The sequence below is a fragment of the Thermobia domestica genome, chromosome 13 (genome assembly GCF_964235325.1).
Source record: "Thermobia domestica chromosome 13, izTheDome1.hap1.1, whole genome shotgun sequence".
NCBI classification, from domain to species: Eukaryota; Metazoa; Arthropoda; class Insecta; order Zygentoma; family Lepismatidae; genus Thermobia; species Thermobia domestica.
Window position 1 is genome coordinate 138235820 of NC_137466.1, and position 20566 is coordinate 138256385.

Here is a 20566-nt window from a genome sequence, read left to right on the forward strand (position 1 = left end):
CCAAGCAATAGTTACTCCGCAGAGCTAAAAAAAGGCACTTACTAGTTTCATTAAAATGAAATGTCTTTTATGAGAGGAACGAACAGGCACCCAAAGCTTGGTTGAGTCGTACGGTTGAAACTCGTTAAGCTCGCTTCAATTATTATTATTATTATTATTATTATTATTATTATTATTATTATTATTATTATTATTATTATTATTAAAGCTTTTTGCTCCTAATTTAGTTATTTTACTTTATTATTTAACGAATATATTGAAAATTTTCAGAGACACGTATGCAGTAATTTATTTCGGGAGGGGTCCGACTTCAATATTAGGATAAATTATAATAAAATTTTAAAAGATAATCCCCAAAATTAGGCTAAATTTACAGAAAAGTTGGGGTTTCAGAGGGGGTACGGACCCCCTGGACCCACCCCTAAATGCGTCCTTGTTTGTCAGTAACATTTCCTCATTTTGAAACCCTCAAAAACTTCGGATAGACTATATAAAGGAAAACGAGTTATTTTCGATAAAATATCACTTCAAGGAGACGCGACAGTTTTATTGCACATGGTGGTATCCAACGTTCACAAGGGCAAGAATTCCTTCCCTTTTATTCTTTTGCTATTGTGCTGTATCGAAAGGTCAGGTTTGTAACATATTACTCCTACGAACAAGCATGACTGGCAGATAGGAATACTGAACACAACTCCAGAGAAATGCATGCTGAACTTACGTTTATAGCTACGCTTTGGTGATTTGCCCTCAAGGTCAATCGAGTGGTAATTCAGTTCCGTCTCTGTTCTTAAGCCATGTTCGTATTACTTCGAACAGTTTTGATAATGAAAAGCATGCCTCTTAATATAACAGACTTCTTTCGCGTAAGAAATCGAAACTCAGTTGGTCAGAGCAACTAGTCTGTAAGAATTAGGTTGTTAGTTAGTTAGGAGCCCAGTACGAGTAAGGGTTTTTATTACTATTGTTTTTATCTTTTTTGTGTGAGGAAAAATCAAATTGTGACATCCCGATATCAAATGTATTTGATTAGGTAGCTTTGTCTTAGCTAAACTTTAAACATCAGTAACTGTCGAAATTATTTCACTAACCGATCACTTACTGAACATTTCAAACATGTCAAACCAGTGGCATAAAATGAAGGTTAACCTCTCCTCCGCAGTCCTTAGTTATGCGTCCGTACTTTCAAGGGCGGACTAAGGGCCGGGCGACTGCCCGGGGCGCCAGAGAAAGAGGGGCACCAAAACGAGCCTCAAAAAGTAAATTTTATAATGTGCTTTCTACTGACGTTTTTGGTTTATATTCTTGTAAAGTAGTGGCAATTATATGATCTTTCTCCATTTCACTATGGAAGAAGAGAGTTTTATAGTACTAAGGGGGCTGTATCGAAAAATTGAGAGATGGCATGTAGAATAAAGAGTGCCGGGAATTAAGTATTGTTTGTTTGTTTGCTTGAGTTTAGCGTTCCACGGTTATGCCTTAATGGGCAAGGGAGATGTGGATACTAATTATAGTGGAATCCGAACCACTTTTATCGTTCAACAGTAATCCACCGGAAATTGGACCCGGTACCACAGAAGGCAGACGTGCTAGCCACTAGACCAGGGGGTAGAGTTGGTATTGTTTATAGCGGGCCATATTCTTTGTGAAGTTTTCCTAGGTAAGGATTTCTTTTTGAAAATGGGTTTAAAACAGGGGCGTCATTTACGGAGGGCAGGGAGGGGCATTTGCCCCCCCTGAGTTTGAGATGTATATAGATTTTATCATTAGAATAGTAGTAAATCAGTGAAAAACGCGAAATTTTACTTATATCAAGAGGTCTTGCCCCCCACCCAAAGCAAAATCTGAAATGACGCTCCTGGTTTAAACTATTAAAAACACTATGATAAAATGTAAAATATAGGCTACTACTAGGGGAAGGGCGCCAAAAAGTCACTTTGCCCGTGTGAAAATTTGGCCTGCTCCGCCCCTGCGTACTTTCTGTATACTTTTTGGCCTTGCAGTTTGTGCGGTCCCCACGCCACATTGTTGCGGGGGCGCTATTTACGCCTACCCTTCGAACGTAATTCAATAACGGTTTAAGAAATTCTACCATCAGCGTGGAAACGGGAATATATTTTTCTAATAGTCCCATAGAACTTTCACTCAGAACGCCAGTTGGAATTTTTCAGAGTGGGCTCTGGCTAAGTAGAAGGAAGATCTGTTTCCTAAGTAAGTTCCTTTAAGAAAGTTTGCTATTTCTTTAACAGTGATGTAAATAAACATACTCATCGTTATTAGCTCGACACCAAACCATCCTGGACAAATCCCTCTAGAACAATGATCGGCAAAAGTTATTCTGCCTAATTTTATAAGCGACTCAAGGGTGAAACACTTGTTAACGAAAGCAATGTTGTGTATATACTGCCTTGTTTCTGACAAACTATGAAGTCTTTTGTAATCTTTAGACACTTTTCCTATTCTTTTTGTCACCCTTGGTTGTGTAGGGAAGCCTCGAACAAATAAAGAAGAGGTAATATTACAGTTAAGGGGCGCTATAAATATATTAGGTATTTCTTTTGTTACCTAACCATAACGGCCTAGGGTCGTCTTCAGTAGAATAAAAAATGTTACGTGATATTACATTCACGAAGGAGGAAAGGATGCTCTAAATATATTTCTTATTCATTTTGTCTGCCCTGCTTCTCAGAAATTATATACCTTGTGTTGGAGGGTGCTGAAAAGAGAGGAGGGGAAATAAAACGTCGTGCCCCCTCATACATTTTAAATTTTGTGACGTGGTTGCTCAAATTATTACTAAAGAAATCACTATAAACTAAGATGTCTAAAGTTACAACATTATATAATGGTGGCATAATAATAATAATAATAATAATAATAATAAATATGAATGTCTTTGGAGAGCCGAAATTATGTGACACGAATCATTATAGGTAGAGCTTTAAGATGAGTGGTCATAGGGGAGGAAAAACAGGATTTTTCTCTCTCTGACTCTCTAACGTTAAGATTATGTGCTGAAGGTAAGAAGCATCATCATTCTACAATAGGTTGCTTTTACGTAGAATATCTATTACTTGAGCTCTCCTCCTTCGGGCAACTTTGCTTATGTAGTAAATTCAAAACAATTTCAATTTAAGACAAATATTTATAGAGAAAATTAAACATTTAATAGGGAAATCTGTTATCAAAATATCCAAACACGTAGATAGAAGACTATCTAGTGAGAAATTGTGAAACTATAAAATTCTCCAAATTAGAATTAACATTTACTGGAAAACATTCGTTATGCATCAGTGAGCACAGGGGAAATAATTACGAATCTGTTTGCAAACAAAAATTAGAGACACTAATGCAAATGCGACGATATTTTCTCTTTTTTTTTTTTTTTTTTTTGGTATCGTCATGAGTTTTACACATATGTTACAATTTGATTCTTTCCCAAATAAAATATAAATAAAATAACCTTAGTGATAAAAATGACAACAGTCCTTCTCGGGATTCGAACCGTCTACCTTCGGTATACAAACTCGTTGCTTTATCTAACTTTTTTTTTTTTTTTTTTTTTTTAAATTTATTGTAACTCAAGAATCAATTACATTGAAGTGGTTATGCTTTTGTCACAAAAAAAAGGAAGTTACGAGAACAATGAGTTGGCTATAAAATTTGCAAATTGCTTATTACGTACATCCTTTGCTAATTTGGAGTATTCTTTTTGTAAATACTGTACATAGAAGGCTCCCCCTGCTTCTAAGTTGGAATTAAAAATATATTTGACGGTCGTTCCTATATACCAATTAACACTATGTTGTTTACTAACGGGATAAAAACGATAATCAGGTCTTAAAACTACGCTAATATTTATATTGCGTTCCGAACTACGAGTAAGAATGGCTAAAAAGTGACGTAACTGAGACCAGATTTTTGTGGATTCCAGACATGTCGTGATTCTATGAATCAACGTATCTATATTGTTACATCTATTGCAAAGAGCATCAGGACTAAAACCATATTTGTTTCTCTTTTCTTTAGTATCAATAACATTATGGACAATCATAAACCAGATAGATTTGCTGGCAACACACAAGGTCGAGTCATTGATATTGGCCCAAATATTGGACCAATTACACAAGCACTCATCTAACACAATTTTAGGTGGGACATATAATCTAGTCATTTTAAAAACATACAGCTTTTTACTACTTAAAGTTTTAAAATCAAAAAGCTGAGACAGATATATATAATCACACAAAACAGTTTCCAAGTACTTACAGCTTTGAGGGAGGTCAACCATACACAGGGGTAGACTCCTGTCTGTTCGTGCTAATACGTAAGTGAGCAGTTGTTGTGTTACACTATTAGCTTCGTCTGTGTACAAGGTCATTGAGCGAGTAGCATACAAACTTGCAGCTTTTTCTTGCACATTGAACAGACCGATGCCACCTTGTGAATGTAAACAACACATTACATCATATTTAACACGAAAGACCTGATGTTTCCATAGAAACCAACCACATAAACTTTGAATTTGTTTACCTATGAGTTGAGGCATAGGTAATACATTTGCCAAATACCAGATTTTGCTTAAGAGATAAACATTTATAAATTTAGCTCTAGAATATAAACATAGATTTCTGGATTGATTTACATAACCTGAATGACGCAGTGTGTTTACAATATTCGTATAGTTATGATCAATAGTGTGCATTATGTTTGAATAAAAGGTAATTCCTAAAATTTTGATACTGTCGGCCTGAGGGACGGTATCTATATCATTAAAATCAATACTATTGTTTATGTTTAACATATGTGATTTACAAACATTTAATCTAGCCCCAGATGCTACCTCATATTCACGAACACATTCCATCATGAGAGAATAATCTAGTTTAGAAGAGACAAAAACTGTTACATCATCTGCATAACTAGCCACCTTTATAGCAGGGGTAATAATATTTAGACCAGTTAGGCGGTCATTCATAGCATATAACAGGGGAGCAAGGCTAATAGCAAAACTCAACATTGAAAGGGGATCACCTTGTCTTATTGAACGTTTGATGGGAATGTTGTTGGATAGGTGACCGTTAACATTTAACTTCGTATGAGCGTCTTTATAAAAATATTTCATCCATGTAACAAATTGTTCATTAAAACCGAATTTTCTGAAAACAGACCATAAGTACGAGTGTTCAATATTATCAAAGGCATTTGTAAAATCTAAATTTATCAGAGCCGCTTTAAGAGAGCAATCATTACAAATAGTAATACTATCTCGAATAGTTAATAAAAGGTGATAGATGGTTTTCTGTTTAACAGCCACATATTGCAAATTTTGTAATAACTTATCCATGTAGTCCTGTAGTCTGTTTTTAATACATCTACTAAAAATTTTGATATCTGTATTAAGAAGGGATATAGGTCTATAATGGCTAACATTAGATGGTTGAACAGTTTTAGGGATAAAGACCGTGACGGCTGTATTAGGGCGCTTGATAGTCTCTGAAGCAAAGAACCATTCATTTACAATCAATGTTAGTGTATCGCCCATTATATCCCAAAATTTAACATATAAACGGCCAGAGATAGAGTCGGGCCCAGGAGATTTTCCTTTTTTTGCAGCATTTACAGCTCTTTGTACTTCATTTTTAGTAAACGGAGCACATAAAATTTGATTGTCTTCATCATTTAGCACTGCAGGCACACTGTCAAGTAATTTATTTTCGCAGCCGGTAGCAGCAGCGACCCCAAATAACTGGTAGTAATAATCATACAGGGTGTTACGAATATTGTCCTGAGTAGTTTGAATGGAGCCTTGAGCATCTGTGAGTGACGTGATAAGTTTCCTCCGTCCACGTTTGGCTTCTGTTAACACATGTGTAAGAGAGCATTGTTCTTCTTCCGGAAACCCTGGAACTTTACTACGTAACCTAATCCCTTCCATTTTCTGTTTATGGAATTGTAATAATTTGGCTTTGTATTTACGTACAGAGATAAGGGCCGAGCGATTTGTCATCGCTTCAGTTTGTGCCTCTAATAGACATCTATAATAGAAATTATAAAGTTTTCGCTTATCAGCATAAATTTCAGAGGAATACCACCTACAAAAGCTTCGGATTTTGTCCTTACAGTATTGATTCCACCACTCAATATATGTTTTAAACCACTTCTTTTGTTTAAGCCAATAAGCCCACTTTTTAGAAAAGAGCTGACAAAATGACTCATCATTGAGCAGACTTTCATTCATGTGATAATATCCCCGTCCCCGAGCAATCTTCTGGTCATTAATTTTAATTTCCATTATTAAACAGAGATGATCAGTGAAACACGTGGGATATCGGTATACAGAAACAACCTGGGATTTGAAGTTATCATTCACATAAATCCTGTCTATCCTTGAGCTCGAAGTTTTTGTAATAAATGTGTCCCCCCTTAAATCTGGGTGTTTGAAGTCCCACACATCTACCAAAGACAAATTCTTTACCAATTCATTTAAGGTAGGGCAATAATGGTAAGTTGGTTCTGTTGTGTGAGTTATACTTGAATTATGATCTCCGCCAAAGATAACATTATTTGGGCCACTAAAAAACGGCGCTACCTCATTTGCATAAAAATTATTCCGTTCTTTTCTATTATGGCTTCCACTGGGCGCATAAACATTGATTAGAGTTATATCATTAACCTGACCTTTGATAATTCGACCATTAGGATGTAATTCTACATTTGTAAGCGGGATGCCTTCTTTAACCAAAATTGCAGTACCAAGGCTATTATATGTACAATTATTATATACATTATATGATGGATGTACGTTTACAATCTTTGGACCAACTTCTTGGAGAAAAGCTACATCTATTTCAGATTTAAGAAGAAAGTCATTGAGAGCTTCAAGTTTGACTGGCGATTGTATTCCGTTGATATTTATAGTTGCTAGTTTTAAGATAGTACACATAAATATTGTTATAGGAAGTTGTCTAATGTTAGCAACACACTTCATAATACCACACCACTATTTGGCTGCAAGCACTGTGTTTCTGAATGTTTAGGTAGGAGTAGAAACTGTTGGTGACTCACCTGAAGAAGGAACTGCGGTATCAGGTAGATATTCCGTACTCACTAATTTAGCTACAGACGACCGGGTGATCCTAGGTGATACTTCTATGGGTCCCTGATCCGTCTTCTTAGGTTGTTTTACTTGAGCTATAGCCGTTCCTGCTTTCTTCCGTTTCTTGTCTTGGGAGGCTTCCTGGGAATTTCGGGCATCAGATCCTTTTTTCCCACTAGGACAACTCACAGGGGAGAAAGGATGATCTTTTTCCTTGGACTGAACTGGAAAAATGGGATTTACAGAAGAAACTTCCGATACACTATAGATGCACTCTAGCTTCTGATCACTATCAACAACACTAGTGGAGGAGGAATCACTGTCTATCAAAAGCTTCTTTGTATCTTGTTCAATGGTAACTTGATGTTCCTGTGGAAAATCTGACTCAGCCAGTGAAGAAGTACCATATAAAGCTGGAGGGGCTGCAGATGAGGTCCTGTCCTGACTATCACTAATATCCTTGGGAGAGACGTTTTCCTTAATTGCTCCGGAACATGGTCGGCTAGGAACACTGTCTTTTGGCACTATCGGAGTAGTGTTGAGAGAACGGCCCTGTATCACAGGGGTAGTAAGCTCAGTCATTAACTTTGGAAAGTCAACATCTGACGTTAAAGTAGGCAAATTAGCAGGTTTAACCACATTAATTTCTTGGGTTGGCGAAACCCGTGAGCGTTCCTTATCACTTTCAGTATGTTCTATGGTTGTTGTTGAAACTAAGGCCCGTTTTTGACGCTGAAAACATTGATCTTGTAAATGATCTCTAGATTGGCAGTAATAACAAGTACGGTCCTGACCGAAATAAGTTACTAGGAACTTCTGGTTACGAATATCCAGGAAGGACGGTATAGGTTTAAACAAATACATAGTCACGATCTTTCGTCCAGATCTAACTTTATAAATATGAGTATCGTCATAAATTTCGTCTTTTATACTTTTACACTCTCCATAGATAGACAAGGCACGCGTGACATCATTATCACTATATTCCGTGGGAATAGCATGTATTCGCACATAGGTTAAAGGTCGATCAGCTAATTCTAAAGTCACTGGGTATGTTCCACTATCATCTTGAAATTTAACACTATCACCATGATCTCTTAACAATTTGTCACACAACAAGTCAGACAATAACTTAATATACACACATTTACGATAAATATCCAACTCAATACTTAGTATTTGTTCTTCCTTTAACTTAAACGTAGTTTGAATAAACTCATGGATTTTTATTGTGGACGGACGGTTAGGAATCGCACGAAATCCTAATTTTAATGTATTGACACGTTTGATAGACATTTTATAATTCTAAATAAACTCACTAGTCACCACTAAACTGAAATATATTAGAATCAAGTCAGCGTAAATTCCAAGCAAACACAAAGAACACTGGGCGCATTCAATGCCTCTCGCACGATACGACACTGGACGGACGACCAGCGAAAGACGTGTTACCTCTTGGGCAGCTAACACGCGAGTCCTCTAACTGAGCTATTTGCTTTCTTACGTAAGCTGAACCTGTTCTACAGTAAAGACGATTTTTCATTACGATTGGGCTAACAATTCGTCTTTTTCCATAGGTAATTTCCACTATTTGCACTATCTATACGTTAATACTTAGCATAGATTCATATATTTGGAGTTCGCTGATAATGCATATAATAAGACATACTAGAAATATTTCGTTAAAATTTTCGTTTGTAGATCTAATCCACGCTTCTCTCACTGACATAGATGTCGCTGCTTCGTGTTGAACTGCAGAATTCCCTCGCGTTCTTGAAAATTTCCCACTTTAGCAGAGTTGGTAATTCTCGAGATTTCTGTCGATTTAATGTTTTTTGCTTCTAATTTCTTTATTTTAAGCTAATATCTAACACAAATATTAAAAACGGGTTTGTTATTAACCTGTCCTGCTGGGGAAACCTTCCGAGATTTCGAACATATAAAGAAAACGGAGATATTTTCAAAAAACTTCAAAATAAAGAGACGCGTCATTTATTTTGCTCATGGTAGTACAAGTTTTTGGTTAGCTGTGAATTTTGCACCCCAGACTCTCGTATTTGCTCGGCCTACAATCTCGCACGCCAAGCTGTGATCTTACGAAAAAGTTGAACTGTTTGACATGAATTTCGAAGTAAACTTTCAAACCAATCGAAGTAAATTTTCAAAACGCTGACATACCTGCCGGCTTATTTTAATGAGGAGTTAACGCATCGAGTTTTATCTTCCTAACTTGATAGACTTGGTGTGATACTCAATTTTTGCTTACATTTTGACCTCTCACTCCCTCTTAGGAAACATTTTAATCAAAGCAAAATGATAACACCCAAGTGACTTATCCTTGCCCAGACTATACTAATATACATAGAATCATGGAATTTGCCGAGAATACTGCATTTATCACATACGTAAGGGATAAGGAAGGACTTTCGGAAATACCCATTCTAAGGGAAGTAAAGGAGGTTCAAATTTTCCTTAAGAATAGTATATCTCACGAATCCCTGGCGGTAGAGAGACAAACTCCGTATCTTTTTTATCGTTACATTTTTACAGAAATGTGTATGCTAAGCGGAGGAAGGACATTGAAATATTTTTCATAAATCTTCTATTCTTCCCGTTCAATGAACGGTATTTCAGCTAGTTTTAGATAATAATGGCTGTATTTGTGCCTAACAGTTTAATTGAATTATGATATTTTGGCAAATGCTAAAGAGGACAAGGAAAACATAGTTAAATGCTGTCCTAAGGACTATGGTTCTTAAAACAAGATTATTTTTCAACGGAGTAAAAACTATCACTTTTAATAACCAATTTGTCATTAAGATAGAGATATTTTGTTTTCGAGTCATTGCTTCCCAGTTTGTGTTAATGAACTACGATGATTTGGATGGCAACTTGTTTTACTTCAACACAGTCCTCAGTCTCAACGCTAACCTAAAGAATTTTTTTTTAAATACGGGGATGGATTAAATATTCAGGAAAGGAGAACATCATTTGCAGAATTTCAATAGCAGCTCTACTTCTATCGTTAACGATTATAACAAACTCCTTATTTCTGCAACACTGATGAAATTACAAGACTAATTAACCCATGATGTCAGATAGACAGGAGTTGCTTATTAAGAAAAACTGGAAGCCAGAGTCCTAAATTCATATTTAAGGCAACCAACTTTATGCTTTATACAGATGTATATTATGCTTTATTTTTCCTTACATTATGCTTTTTCTTAAATTATGCCTTAATATGCTGTTCCTTGAATTATACTTCATTTTGCCCCATTTTTGTTACATATTTGTTTTATTTTACTCGTTTTTATTACACAAGCATTAAACATGTATATGAAACTATTCATTTTTCCCACTAAAAATTACATCAATGCAACATACTATCTAATTTTGTGTAGTTTTCCTTAGGCGGTGTTTCGAAGAAGAAACATGTTGCTGTGCAGTATACTTCTCATATTTAATGAATTCAGAACAAACAGATAAAATAGATTACCCAAGGTGACCAGACGTCCCGTTTTAGCCGGGACAGTCCCTTTTTTTCCACCGTTGTCCCCTTTCTATATGATTCTCAAACGGGACGCCCAAATGTCCCGCTTTTAAGCAAAAATGACCCAGGTGTCCCGTAATTATTATTCAAAATATAAATGGTCAATGCAAATTCTACATTGTTTTGTACCAGCACTCATTGGGAAGGTTCAGCTGTGTTTGGAACTTCTGAATGTTCAAATGGGAATTGAGTGTTCTGTGCTTCAAGTGGAAATTGAGTTGGAATTCTGACTGATCAAGTAGTTAAAAGTATTGTTGGGTTGTACTTAAGTTCAAAACGGCGTGTTATCATTCTTACTTGTATATTTTGTAAATTGAGAAAAGAAAACTGCTTAGTCTCAAAATGCAATGTGGAAGTCAGATATATAAGCACCCCGTCACTCCCCGGTCGCCGATTCGTATGCGTCCCGTTTTTGAAAGTAAAAGCTCTGGTCACCTTGAGATCACCCCTTCTACTTAGGGTTGTCATATGTCCATATTTTGTACGGATTGTTTGTTTTCCGTGTCCGTATCGTACAAAGCATGAAATAGGAAAATGTCCGTATTTGACAGTTTTTGGAGGTGCCAGAAAATTTCCGTGTCAGGAATCGCTAAAATCTCGGGCAAAAAGAATTGTTTTCATCATATAACATATTTTAGTTACTATTAATAAAGTAGGTTATGTTTTGAAAGAGTGTCTCATTTTTACATTCCAGGGTTCTTTTGGTTAGATTTAATATACGTAATTTAATTCCATGATTTATTATATTTGTGTTAATGAAAAAAAAAATGAAACATGTTAGTTTCCAATAGTGTTTCAAGTATTACAGTAAACAATTGTGTGATAACCTAAAAAGGTGATTTTTAGGTAAGAAATTTCAAAATATTTGTTCTGTGTTTGGGCACCGTATCTTTGATGGGTCGTCATTTTAAGGCTTGTTCGTATTTTGGATCAAAAAATTATGGCAACCCTACTCCTACTTTGAAATGGGAATGGGAATTCTCTTACTCTCTGAGATGCATATACGTTTGATTTTGGCATCTTGGAATAAGCACAACCAGTCTTGCCTGCTTTTTAATACAAAGTGAGGAAACAAAAAAATCCTTCTGAGCGGAAGGTGTGGAGAGAGGAGGAATTCGAACTTTCCATTGTTACGTGTAAAGGCAACTGGCAGTTTATTTCCATTGTTTGCGGCATTGATAATGGTCTTTGTTGAGCATTTTTTCTTTGTCAAAATATATGAACATATTTTTCTTTATTGTACGCATACAAAGTGTTCTGGAATAAAAAGCACTTAGCATTATGTTTTATGCTTTATTTATGTAAATTATGCTTATAACATTAGCAAATTTGGATATGTAAAGTGGACAAACTCACAAATATGGTACCAACCATAGGTGAAAAATTCCATTATGCTTTTACTGTTTTTTTATGTTTTATGGTTGCTCTATTAATATTTAAATCATTTAGATACGTTGACTATGTCTTGCTATGTTGTTCTAAAACTACGGTGCAATTACTTGTAATATATCAATATAGTATTAAAATTGAGACAATTTCCTAACGGCAAATTATTAATAATTAACGTTCTCAGCCGTAATATTCGAATATACTCATACATACTCTATTTAATTAGTAAACTATTTTAACGATCACTCTATTCCGGGTTATTACATGATTGACATTATTATTATTATTATTATTATTATTATTATTATTATTATTATTATTATTATTATTATTATTATTATTATTATTATTATTATTAAAAAGTTACTTCAATTAGCAATTTCTAACTTCTAGTTCCCTTACTTGTCTTACTAATAAATTCAACTAACTTCACTGATGAGGATTTCTCATACTCTCTAGAACGTTAGATGTAATAATAATAATAATAATAATAATAATAATAATAATAATAATAATAATAATAATAATAATAATAATAATAATAATGGGAGAAGATAAAAAGCAATGAAATTGAATTACTGTTATATTTGTACAAACACTTCCAAAAATTTTATGTTATTTGCACAAATATCAAAATTTGCAAAGCTTCTAATTCTCACATAATGTTCTGCTAATTTGTTTAAGAGACGAATCTTCACCCTGCATAATCAACAGTGAACCATAAATACTTACCTAGTTCAATATCTTCCTTTGGGAGGATTCCATTCTGGGCATCTGTCTCATCATCATCTCCTTCAACATGACCATCGTTCTTCAGTTTAATTAGCAGATCAACAAAGTCATTTCTGGTAACGTTATTACTTTCACGGTAATCCATATTCTCTTTTAAAACTCTTCGCATAAAGACTATGGCTTCCGGAGGCGTGAAAGTAAAACGAACTTTCTTGGCTACATTTGGAAATGAAAGTGCTAGTGAAAGCTTTATGCCGTCAATTAAACCAGGTGGTTTCGTCACCTCTTTGCCAATTTTTCGAAATTCATTATCAGGATCTGTGACACTATTTATTTGAATTCCAAAAGCACAAGAAGCTATAGCGTCTGTTGTATATCGCCCCATTAAATCTTTTACTTCCATTGGTTCACCTGTAGTTGCAGGACTCTCAAGAAATTTAATTAGGTGATCTCCACACTCAGTGACAAGGTGAAACATTTTCTTCATTTTGCCCGACGTAAAAGTCGGAGCTAGTTTTATTCGCATGTGTCTCCAACGTAATCCCTGCAAAGCAAATAAATTCTTTCCTTGCAAAGGATCAACTTCTTCATCTATAATTGCTTGATGGTCTTGAAAATGGCTGAAATCTTTAATTGTAATGGTTTTGATTAGTTCAGGATCAATAAGTACTATTATTGGCTTCTGGAATAAATATGCTCCTCCAAATCGGTGATCTTTCAATTCATTGTACAATTGTCGAAAAAATGTAGGAAAATTTATACGTTGAAATGTTACATCTTTCATGTTTCCAAAAATTAGAGATGGTTTTACGTAAGGTATCCCTTTTCTTTCCCAGTAACTTAGCTTGTAGCTGACAAAGAAGTACAGAAATCCAAACAAACCCACGAGTAATGCAATAACATAATATAGCCAGTCATAAGAAAAAGCAGCAATCGACATACTGGATGATGTATTTCACTTGTATACGGTAGTTAGAGTGTCCAAAGGTTTTCCTGAAATTACAAAGAAATCAATAACATCTAGATACCTTCATGCTGATTATCAATTATATATATGTACCTTCATGTTGATTATCAATTATATATATGTATATCTAGTAATAAGAACTGTTAAAATGTTAAAACTAACATGTAAATAATATTAATAATTACTATTGCACTGGTGTTCTAAATGTAATCACGGAATGGTTTTCGGAAAATATGAGCTTTTGTCACTTTATGTCACACAAACACTTCATTTATTGAGAAGTCAGAGCTCATATCCATCATGTTCGGTGAAGCCTGAAGCTAGTTTACCATTGAGTGGTGAAGTGAGCAGGTCCTGTGATGCTTGTAATGTGATATGACAATCAGTGATGATTTGTTTCGCAAATTCTTGTGCAAAATTACTAAGTGATCATAGAGATCATTTGGGTGAGTTGGTAAATATGAAGAAGTGCGAAGCGTAATCAGTTGCAAGTGAATTCAGAATTCGCTACATCATAGTGTTAAGATCGTGGTCAAGGTATCAGATAAAACGAAATTCCTCAAGACGTGCCAAATGAGAGTGTCCACGTAGTATACTAAACTATTAGAGGATCGTTACTTCGTGAAATCTGCAAAACGAAATTGTCGGATCATTGCTGGTCAGCTGGCTTATTGCCTGTACGCAAATACTAGAATACAATTATCACGTGAAGATGTAACAGGATGCCTGAATGTCATATTGTTTATGACGCAAAACTATGAAATGTATCCCATTAAAAGTGTGTGTCAAGCAGGCTTTGGTACGATTGTGTCGATATCATATTTCCTGATCAAATAAAGAATAGTGTAGTGTGTTTTTAACGTTCGGAAACAGATTTAGCGACTGATTCAGAAAACCAATGCATTGTTCTCAACTCTGGTGCTCTGTACAACCAAGGAAACATAGTGGAAAGAAACAAAAGATCGGCATTATAGTGCCTTAAGCAAGAAATGGGATTACCGAATTCCAGGTATTAGAAGGAAGGCCTGTCACAACTGTGAGAGTAAGACATATTGTAATGATGTCTTACTCTGTGTCATGTTTGCCTATTTCTCGAGCTGTGGGTCAGAGTTTGATTTGTACGTTGGCAATCCTCGTACACATTGGCCAGTGGCCGTGACGAACCTCTTTAAAAGAAAAGAATATTCACCGCAATGAATGGCTCTTGTATTTCCATGTCAAACCGATAGAACATGCTTGAGATGCTATAGGCAAATGTATTGCTTACCGCAAACTCTTCCCAAATGCAGAAGGCCCACAAATAAAAGGTTCAGGCATTGCACTAAGGATTGTTTTGTCATTTCGTTTTCAATATTTCACATCGATTTCAGTCTTGCATATCTGTTAGTGAAGTCTATATCCTATACCAATTCGTTCCTACAAACACCATGTGCATTTAGTTTGTTTACTTATGTAGGACATAAGTTTCCTCGGCGGATAAGATGCATTCCACATTCAGAGTGCCTAGCTTTCTGTTCCAGTTCTAGATTGTTACTGGTTGTGTAATATATTTTGTTTTATCATGTATTGTATTATATTCGAGAATCAACTAATTAAACCCCTATTACAGAGAAAGACGTCAATATGTTCTTAATATTTAAGGTTTGGGCGCTAATGTATTACTAAATTTCCTATTTATTTTCCATGTCTTCTGGAACCATTTAATGCCCAAACTGTTTATATGTATTTACAAAAATTAAAATTTTTACGTGTCTTAAATTTCTTTTCTTTAAAACTCAAAATATCAAAATATTATAAAATGAAGTAAACACATCACTATCAACATTTCACAAGATAATGGTGTACTTACACACACATATACTGAGTTGATATTGAGTTTCACGTCCCTCCTGTCAGTAGCAAGGCTATATGAGACGGGACCTACTGATAAACGTGGAATTCTGCCGGGAATCGAACCCTGGTCTCCCACACCAGAGGCTCATACGCTAACCGATACACACATACGGCTATATATATATATATCGGCTGTTGCAAAATGAGTGTTACAACTCTTGGGAGGTGACTCCTACCACTGGGACAAGAAAAATTCCTCTTGAACTTTCGGCTATCGGACATAGTTTCGGACCTACAAGATGCCCAAAGCGTGGGAAAATGACTTTCGGACGCCAATAGTTCGGAAACTATCCAACGTAAAGAGGGCCGGTAAAAAATTATCTGAGGAAGTCATACCTGTTGTATTGAAGTATGGATGTTTCAAAATCCTACCATGCACGCGCAAGGGATTCCCAAAGGAACGTAGGGAGTCCCAAGTAATCTGCCAAATGAAAATTGGTCTAAATGGATAAGAATTGATAGGGTTTCTACCAGGTAACAATAATTCGTTTGTATTAAGTCGATATCTGGAACAAATACAGAATTTCGGACACATTCATGCCCGTTGTGTATGGTTACATAATCACCAGGTACGGATGCTGGCCAACAGTGATGTGTAGCGAATTTGTAGTCAAATGTTCTAGAAAGACATCTGGATTGTCAGTAGAGCACAACAGATGAAGCAAGGTAATTCACATGTGTGCAAACACGTAATGAAAAATGCCCAGAAATGTACTCATACTTAGTAAACGTGAGTTCAATGCGTCGGAAATGTAAGGAATAGCATCAAGAATATGAAAGCCATTGCCAATTCACCAATATTATTATCGCAAATCGATGCAATATGGCCTGCACAGTTGCATACTAATAAGGAGGCCAAGTTGAAATTGTGCAATGGCACTCACAAAGAAACTTGAGAAACTAAAGGAATGTCACTAGTGGGGTCGCAAGATCGATATTGAAATGTGGCCAATGTGTGTGTTGATGGACAAATGGCATGTAGCTAATGGACAAATGTCAACATGTCTCACTTCTGTTGGGACACAGTCCCACTTGCGAGAAATAGGAAAATAACGTTGTACATTCTGCTATTACACTTGGTTCGTAATGTAGTGCAACGTAAAAAGAACGCAATTGTATCCATGGCCCACCTCTGCTGGAACACTGTCCCACGTTTGAAACATAGGAGAATAACAATAACTGTAGTATGTTCAAGTATACATGGGTCGGATTCTGGTACAACGTAAATAGAACACAATTGAATCCATGACCCCCTTTGTCTCGAACATTGTCCCACACTCGGAACATGGGAAATAACTCTCTAAATTCTTCTAGTAGACATGGTTCAAATTCTGATACAACTTGAAAGTAACAACACGTTAGCACGTCCCACTTCTTCTGGGACAATATTACGCATTCAAAATATAGGAAAATAAATCCGTCAATTCGTACAGTGCACAGCTTGTATGGTAGGCGCAAATTTATGTGGCATATCATTTATGATCTCAGCAGCGGCATTGATGCGAGCAACGAGGTCCTCAGCACTTTCTATGTGGGTATCAAACACAAGCCGTTTTATTTCTCCCCACAAAAAGAAATCCACCGGTGTGAGGTCGGGTGACCGAGGTGCTACGGACAAGGTCCACCGATGCCAATCCAGTGATCGCCGAAAATGTTGTTGAATACGACCCTGGTTTCCCGGTCAAAATGCGCGGAGATACCGTCGTGCTGAAATCAGATACGTTGTCTATCTGTTGCTATCGACTCTCGAAGCAAGAAAAATTAACGCGCATATTTTATTGAACTTATAACTAATTCTTAGTGATAAATCTATCAGTTGGCAACTATGTGAGTGCTTTTACAGTCCATGTCATCTCTTCGACGCCAAAAACTGACTTTTCTTGTGTGTGTGTGCGTGTGGAGAACAATAGCCTTTTGTTTCGAAGGCACTGAAATTTCTTTCTGCGTAGTTGCATGGAACATTCTACAAGTTGCTATGTCATGCCACGTATCCAACCACTTCTAAGTTTAATCGTGATTGGACAACTTTTCAATTATTAACCAATAGGGAATAGTGTTATATCCAGGACTTGCTTGCTCATCACGTGCCTGGTGGTGACCAAAAAGTGCGCCAAGCAATCGGGCATGGACAACTAGAGAGGAAACCACGCACTTCAAGCGTGAAGAATTGCGTTATTGTAAAATCATGGTTTGAGTATAACTACATTTTTAGCAGAAATTAGAAGGATTCTCCACGTTTATTCCTAGGCCCGATACCAGTTAAATTTAGTGTTAAAAGGCTTTCTTACCAGTGATGTTACATTGGTTCCATCTACACTCAGTAGTCGTAGGACGAGACCAAAGGGAAGATCCCGCTTCTGAAGAGACATTTTGTAAGTAATTTTAAATATATGTTTGATGTAGCTACAAGGAGTTAACGCTAGGAACGTTCCCAAGAAAGTTATTAATAGGAGCACGCCGTTGGGACAAAATAAAGTGATTTCTCGTTAATCAGTGCGCCAGTTCTACTGTCATAATAATAATAACAATAAAAGAAAAGAAAAGTAACGAAAATTAGCCACTACTAATAATATCGTGCACGAAAGGTTACTTTATGTAGACAATTATCTATTTATACATATACGTTTAGCTAGATAGGGAAATTATTGAGGAAAGAATAATTTGCAATTATATATATGTGATTTTTTTTACAACTGTATATTTGATATTAACAGTACAAGCTTCATTTTCATGTTGTTCATGCTTAATATTTGTTCATGTTTTAGTTTATATGCAGATATCAAATCCATTGTGATATTTCTTTCATGTAAGACAGATTATCTTCATAGTTAAATATGAATATTTGAAGCGAACTTCCGTTGTTTGAGTTATTATTTGATTTTCTTTGAGTGTAAAGCCTAATTTTGGCGCGAGAGTTAGGTTGTGGCATGTACTTCATTTTAATTTGTAAGTAGTGAACTATCCCTCGCGGTATACAGTAATAAGCACGGAAAGAAGGTAAAATTTAGTATTCATTTTTTTTTTTTTTTTTTTTTTATTTAAATCTTCAAATAGGATAGTTCATACGCAGCCGACCATGTTGCGACCAATCTTGTCATTCAAGTTCTCCCAAGCTTGAATGAAGGTTGGCAAAGCATGTTTACGCATCTTAACGAAGGAGATGATTGGGAAAGTTTTACTTTGTGATTAATGTAGACTGTAAGTGCAAGGCGAATTCACACGACCTCCTTCATCAAACGATAGCACTGTGAGCGACACATTTTCTAAAAGTTCTGGCAACACGTCCTGAAGAAACACACGATAATTCCCACCATTCAAGGTAGTAGACAAAATGCACGGGCCTATCAAATGGTCACCCACGATGCCACACCACACATTTACTGCGAACCTGTGTTGATGATGGCGCACAAGTATTGCGTGGGGATTGTCCATATCCCAGACGTGACTACTGTGGCTATTGAAGATATCATCTCTAGTAAACATAGACTCATCCTTCCACAACACTATTGTTGGAAAATCTGGAATGGCATGTGTTTGTTGCACATACCATTCGCAAAAATCAATCCGCTTGGGAAAGTCCGTAGGTAGTATGTGCTGCATATTCTGCAACTTGTATGGGTACAAACCCTCTTCCTGAAGAACGTGGAACACATTAGTATGATGTTTTTTTTTTTTTTCGGCTAAGCAATAGCACGTGTGCTAGTGCCAGGATCGTCCCATACCGTATCCAACATCTCCTCTTCAAATTGCACAGTGCTTACAGTACGAGGTCTTCTACAGTCCTACTTACGTACGAGGAAGTAGCGAGCAAGTTTCACGCAGGCGAACATTAAGTCTTGCGAAGAGTGTATGTGCTGATATCTGCCTATTCGGAAATCGTTCCTGATACATACGCCGTGCTTGACGACTCTTTTTGTGTGCCTCCCCGTAAATGAGATGCACATCGCCAAACTCATGTGTAGAGTATTCCACCATTATCCTGTTCCAGAGCTGATGAACACAGGGGGGGGGGGGGATTTACGTCCCAGCGACATATGACGACTATTTTAATTCGCACCCACATAATGTCACATAGGTGTTCACTTACAAACCCAAAAGGAACAATGGAATACGCCCTAAAGGTAGAATACTCCTTGGCGCAATTCAACGACACACACAAGTCAGACTAAACTCAGAACAGTCAAACGAAGGACGTACAAGACGATCAACTGTCGATTAAAAACAATTGTTAAGTGTATTCAGAAACGCTAATACGTCACAGCAGACATAGATACACTTCCCACGCCTCTAGTGGCACTTTCTGTATTAAATAGCTGAAATCGTTATTAACCTACTCTGATTCATTTCAGATGTAGTTCTTCAAACATTCTGTTCTGTTTATTATGAATATGTTTATTATTATTATTATTATTATTATTATTATTATTATTATTATTATTATTATTATTATTATTATTATTATTATTATTATTATTATTATTATTATTATTATTTGCCTTTGTGGTCGTTCCTTTCAGGTTGCGATTTCACACAAGCTGTCATTGGTTTGTACGGGCCGATCCGAAAGGCTGGCTTTTATTCCTTCACTTGTTTGTGGGACGACTTCCATCGGCAAACACAACAGATAGGTGGAAGTAAGTGTTCGATTCGAAGATATATGAGGAAGGTGAAGCTGATGGTTTGCCATTGCCCTCCACAAGATGATCGTGACGCTCTACAGTTTAACATAGGATCCGAACCACTTGTCTCCTCACCCCGGATCACTTGATCACAAGCAAGAAATATCCCTGGAAATGCCTGGAAGATCTTCTATGCCTGGAAACGTTACTTGCCATCGTGCGTGTTTACTCCACTTTCTTCGTTTTCTTTTGTTAGGGTGTTTAGCGTCTCTTTCAGCGACAGGGCTACGCAGAGACGGAACCTAAGTTTAAAGTGG

At 36.3% G+C, this 20566-nt stretch overlaps 2 protein-coding genes across 4 annotated transcripts in view; one reads left to right on the forward strand and one right to left on the reverse strand.

The window, feature by feature from the left end:
• The window catches only part of LOC145668569 (cytochrome P450 6k1-like), a 92073-nt gene that overhangs the window by 14872 nt on the left and 56635 nt on the right, over positions 1-20566 (reverse strand). For all 3 annotated transcript variants that reach the window (XM_081736567.1, XM_081736565.1, XM_081736566.1), the window contains exon 2: positions 12771-13763. In XM_081736567.1, the coding sequence (XP_081592693.1) occupies positions 12771-13710 (940 nt within the window). In that variant the 5' untranslated portion in view covers positions 13711-13763. The remainder of the gene's footprint in view (positions 1-12770; positions 13764-20566) is intronic.
• The window catches only part of LOC145668568 (cytochrome P450 6k1-like), a 94411-nt gene continuing 91606 nt past the window's right edge, over positions 17762-20566 (forward strand). The window contains exon 1 of the mRNA XM_081736561.1: positions 17762-18002. The gene's annotated coding sequence lies outside the window, so the exon portion shown is untranslated. The remainder of the gene's footprint in view (positions 18003-20566) is intronic.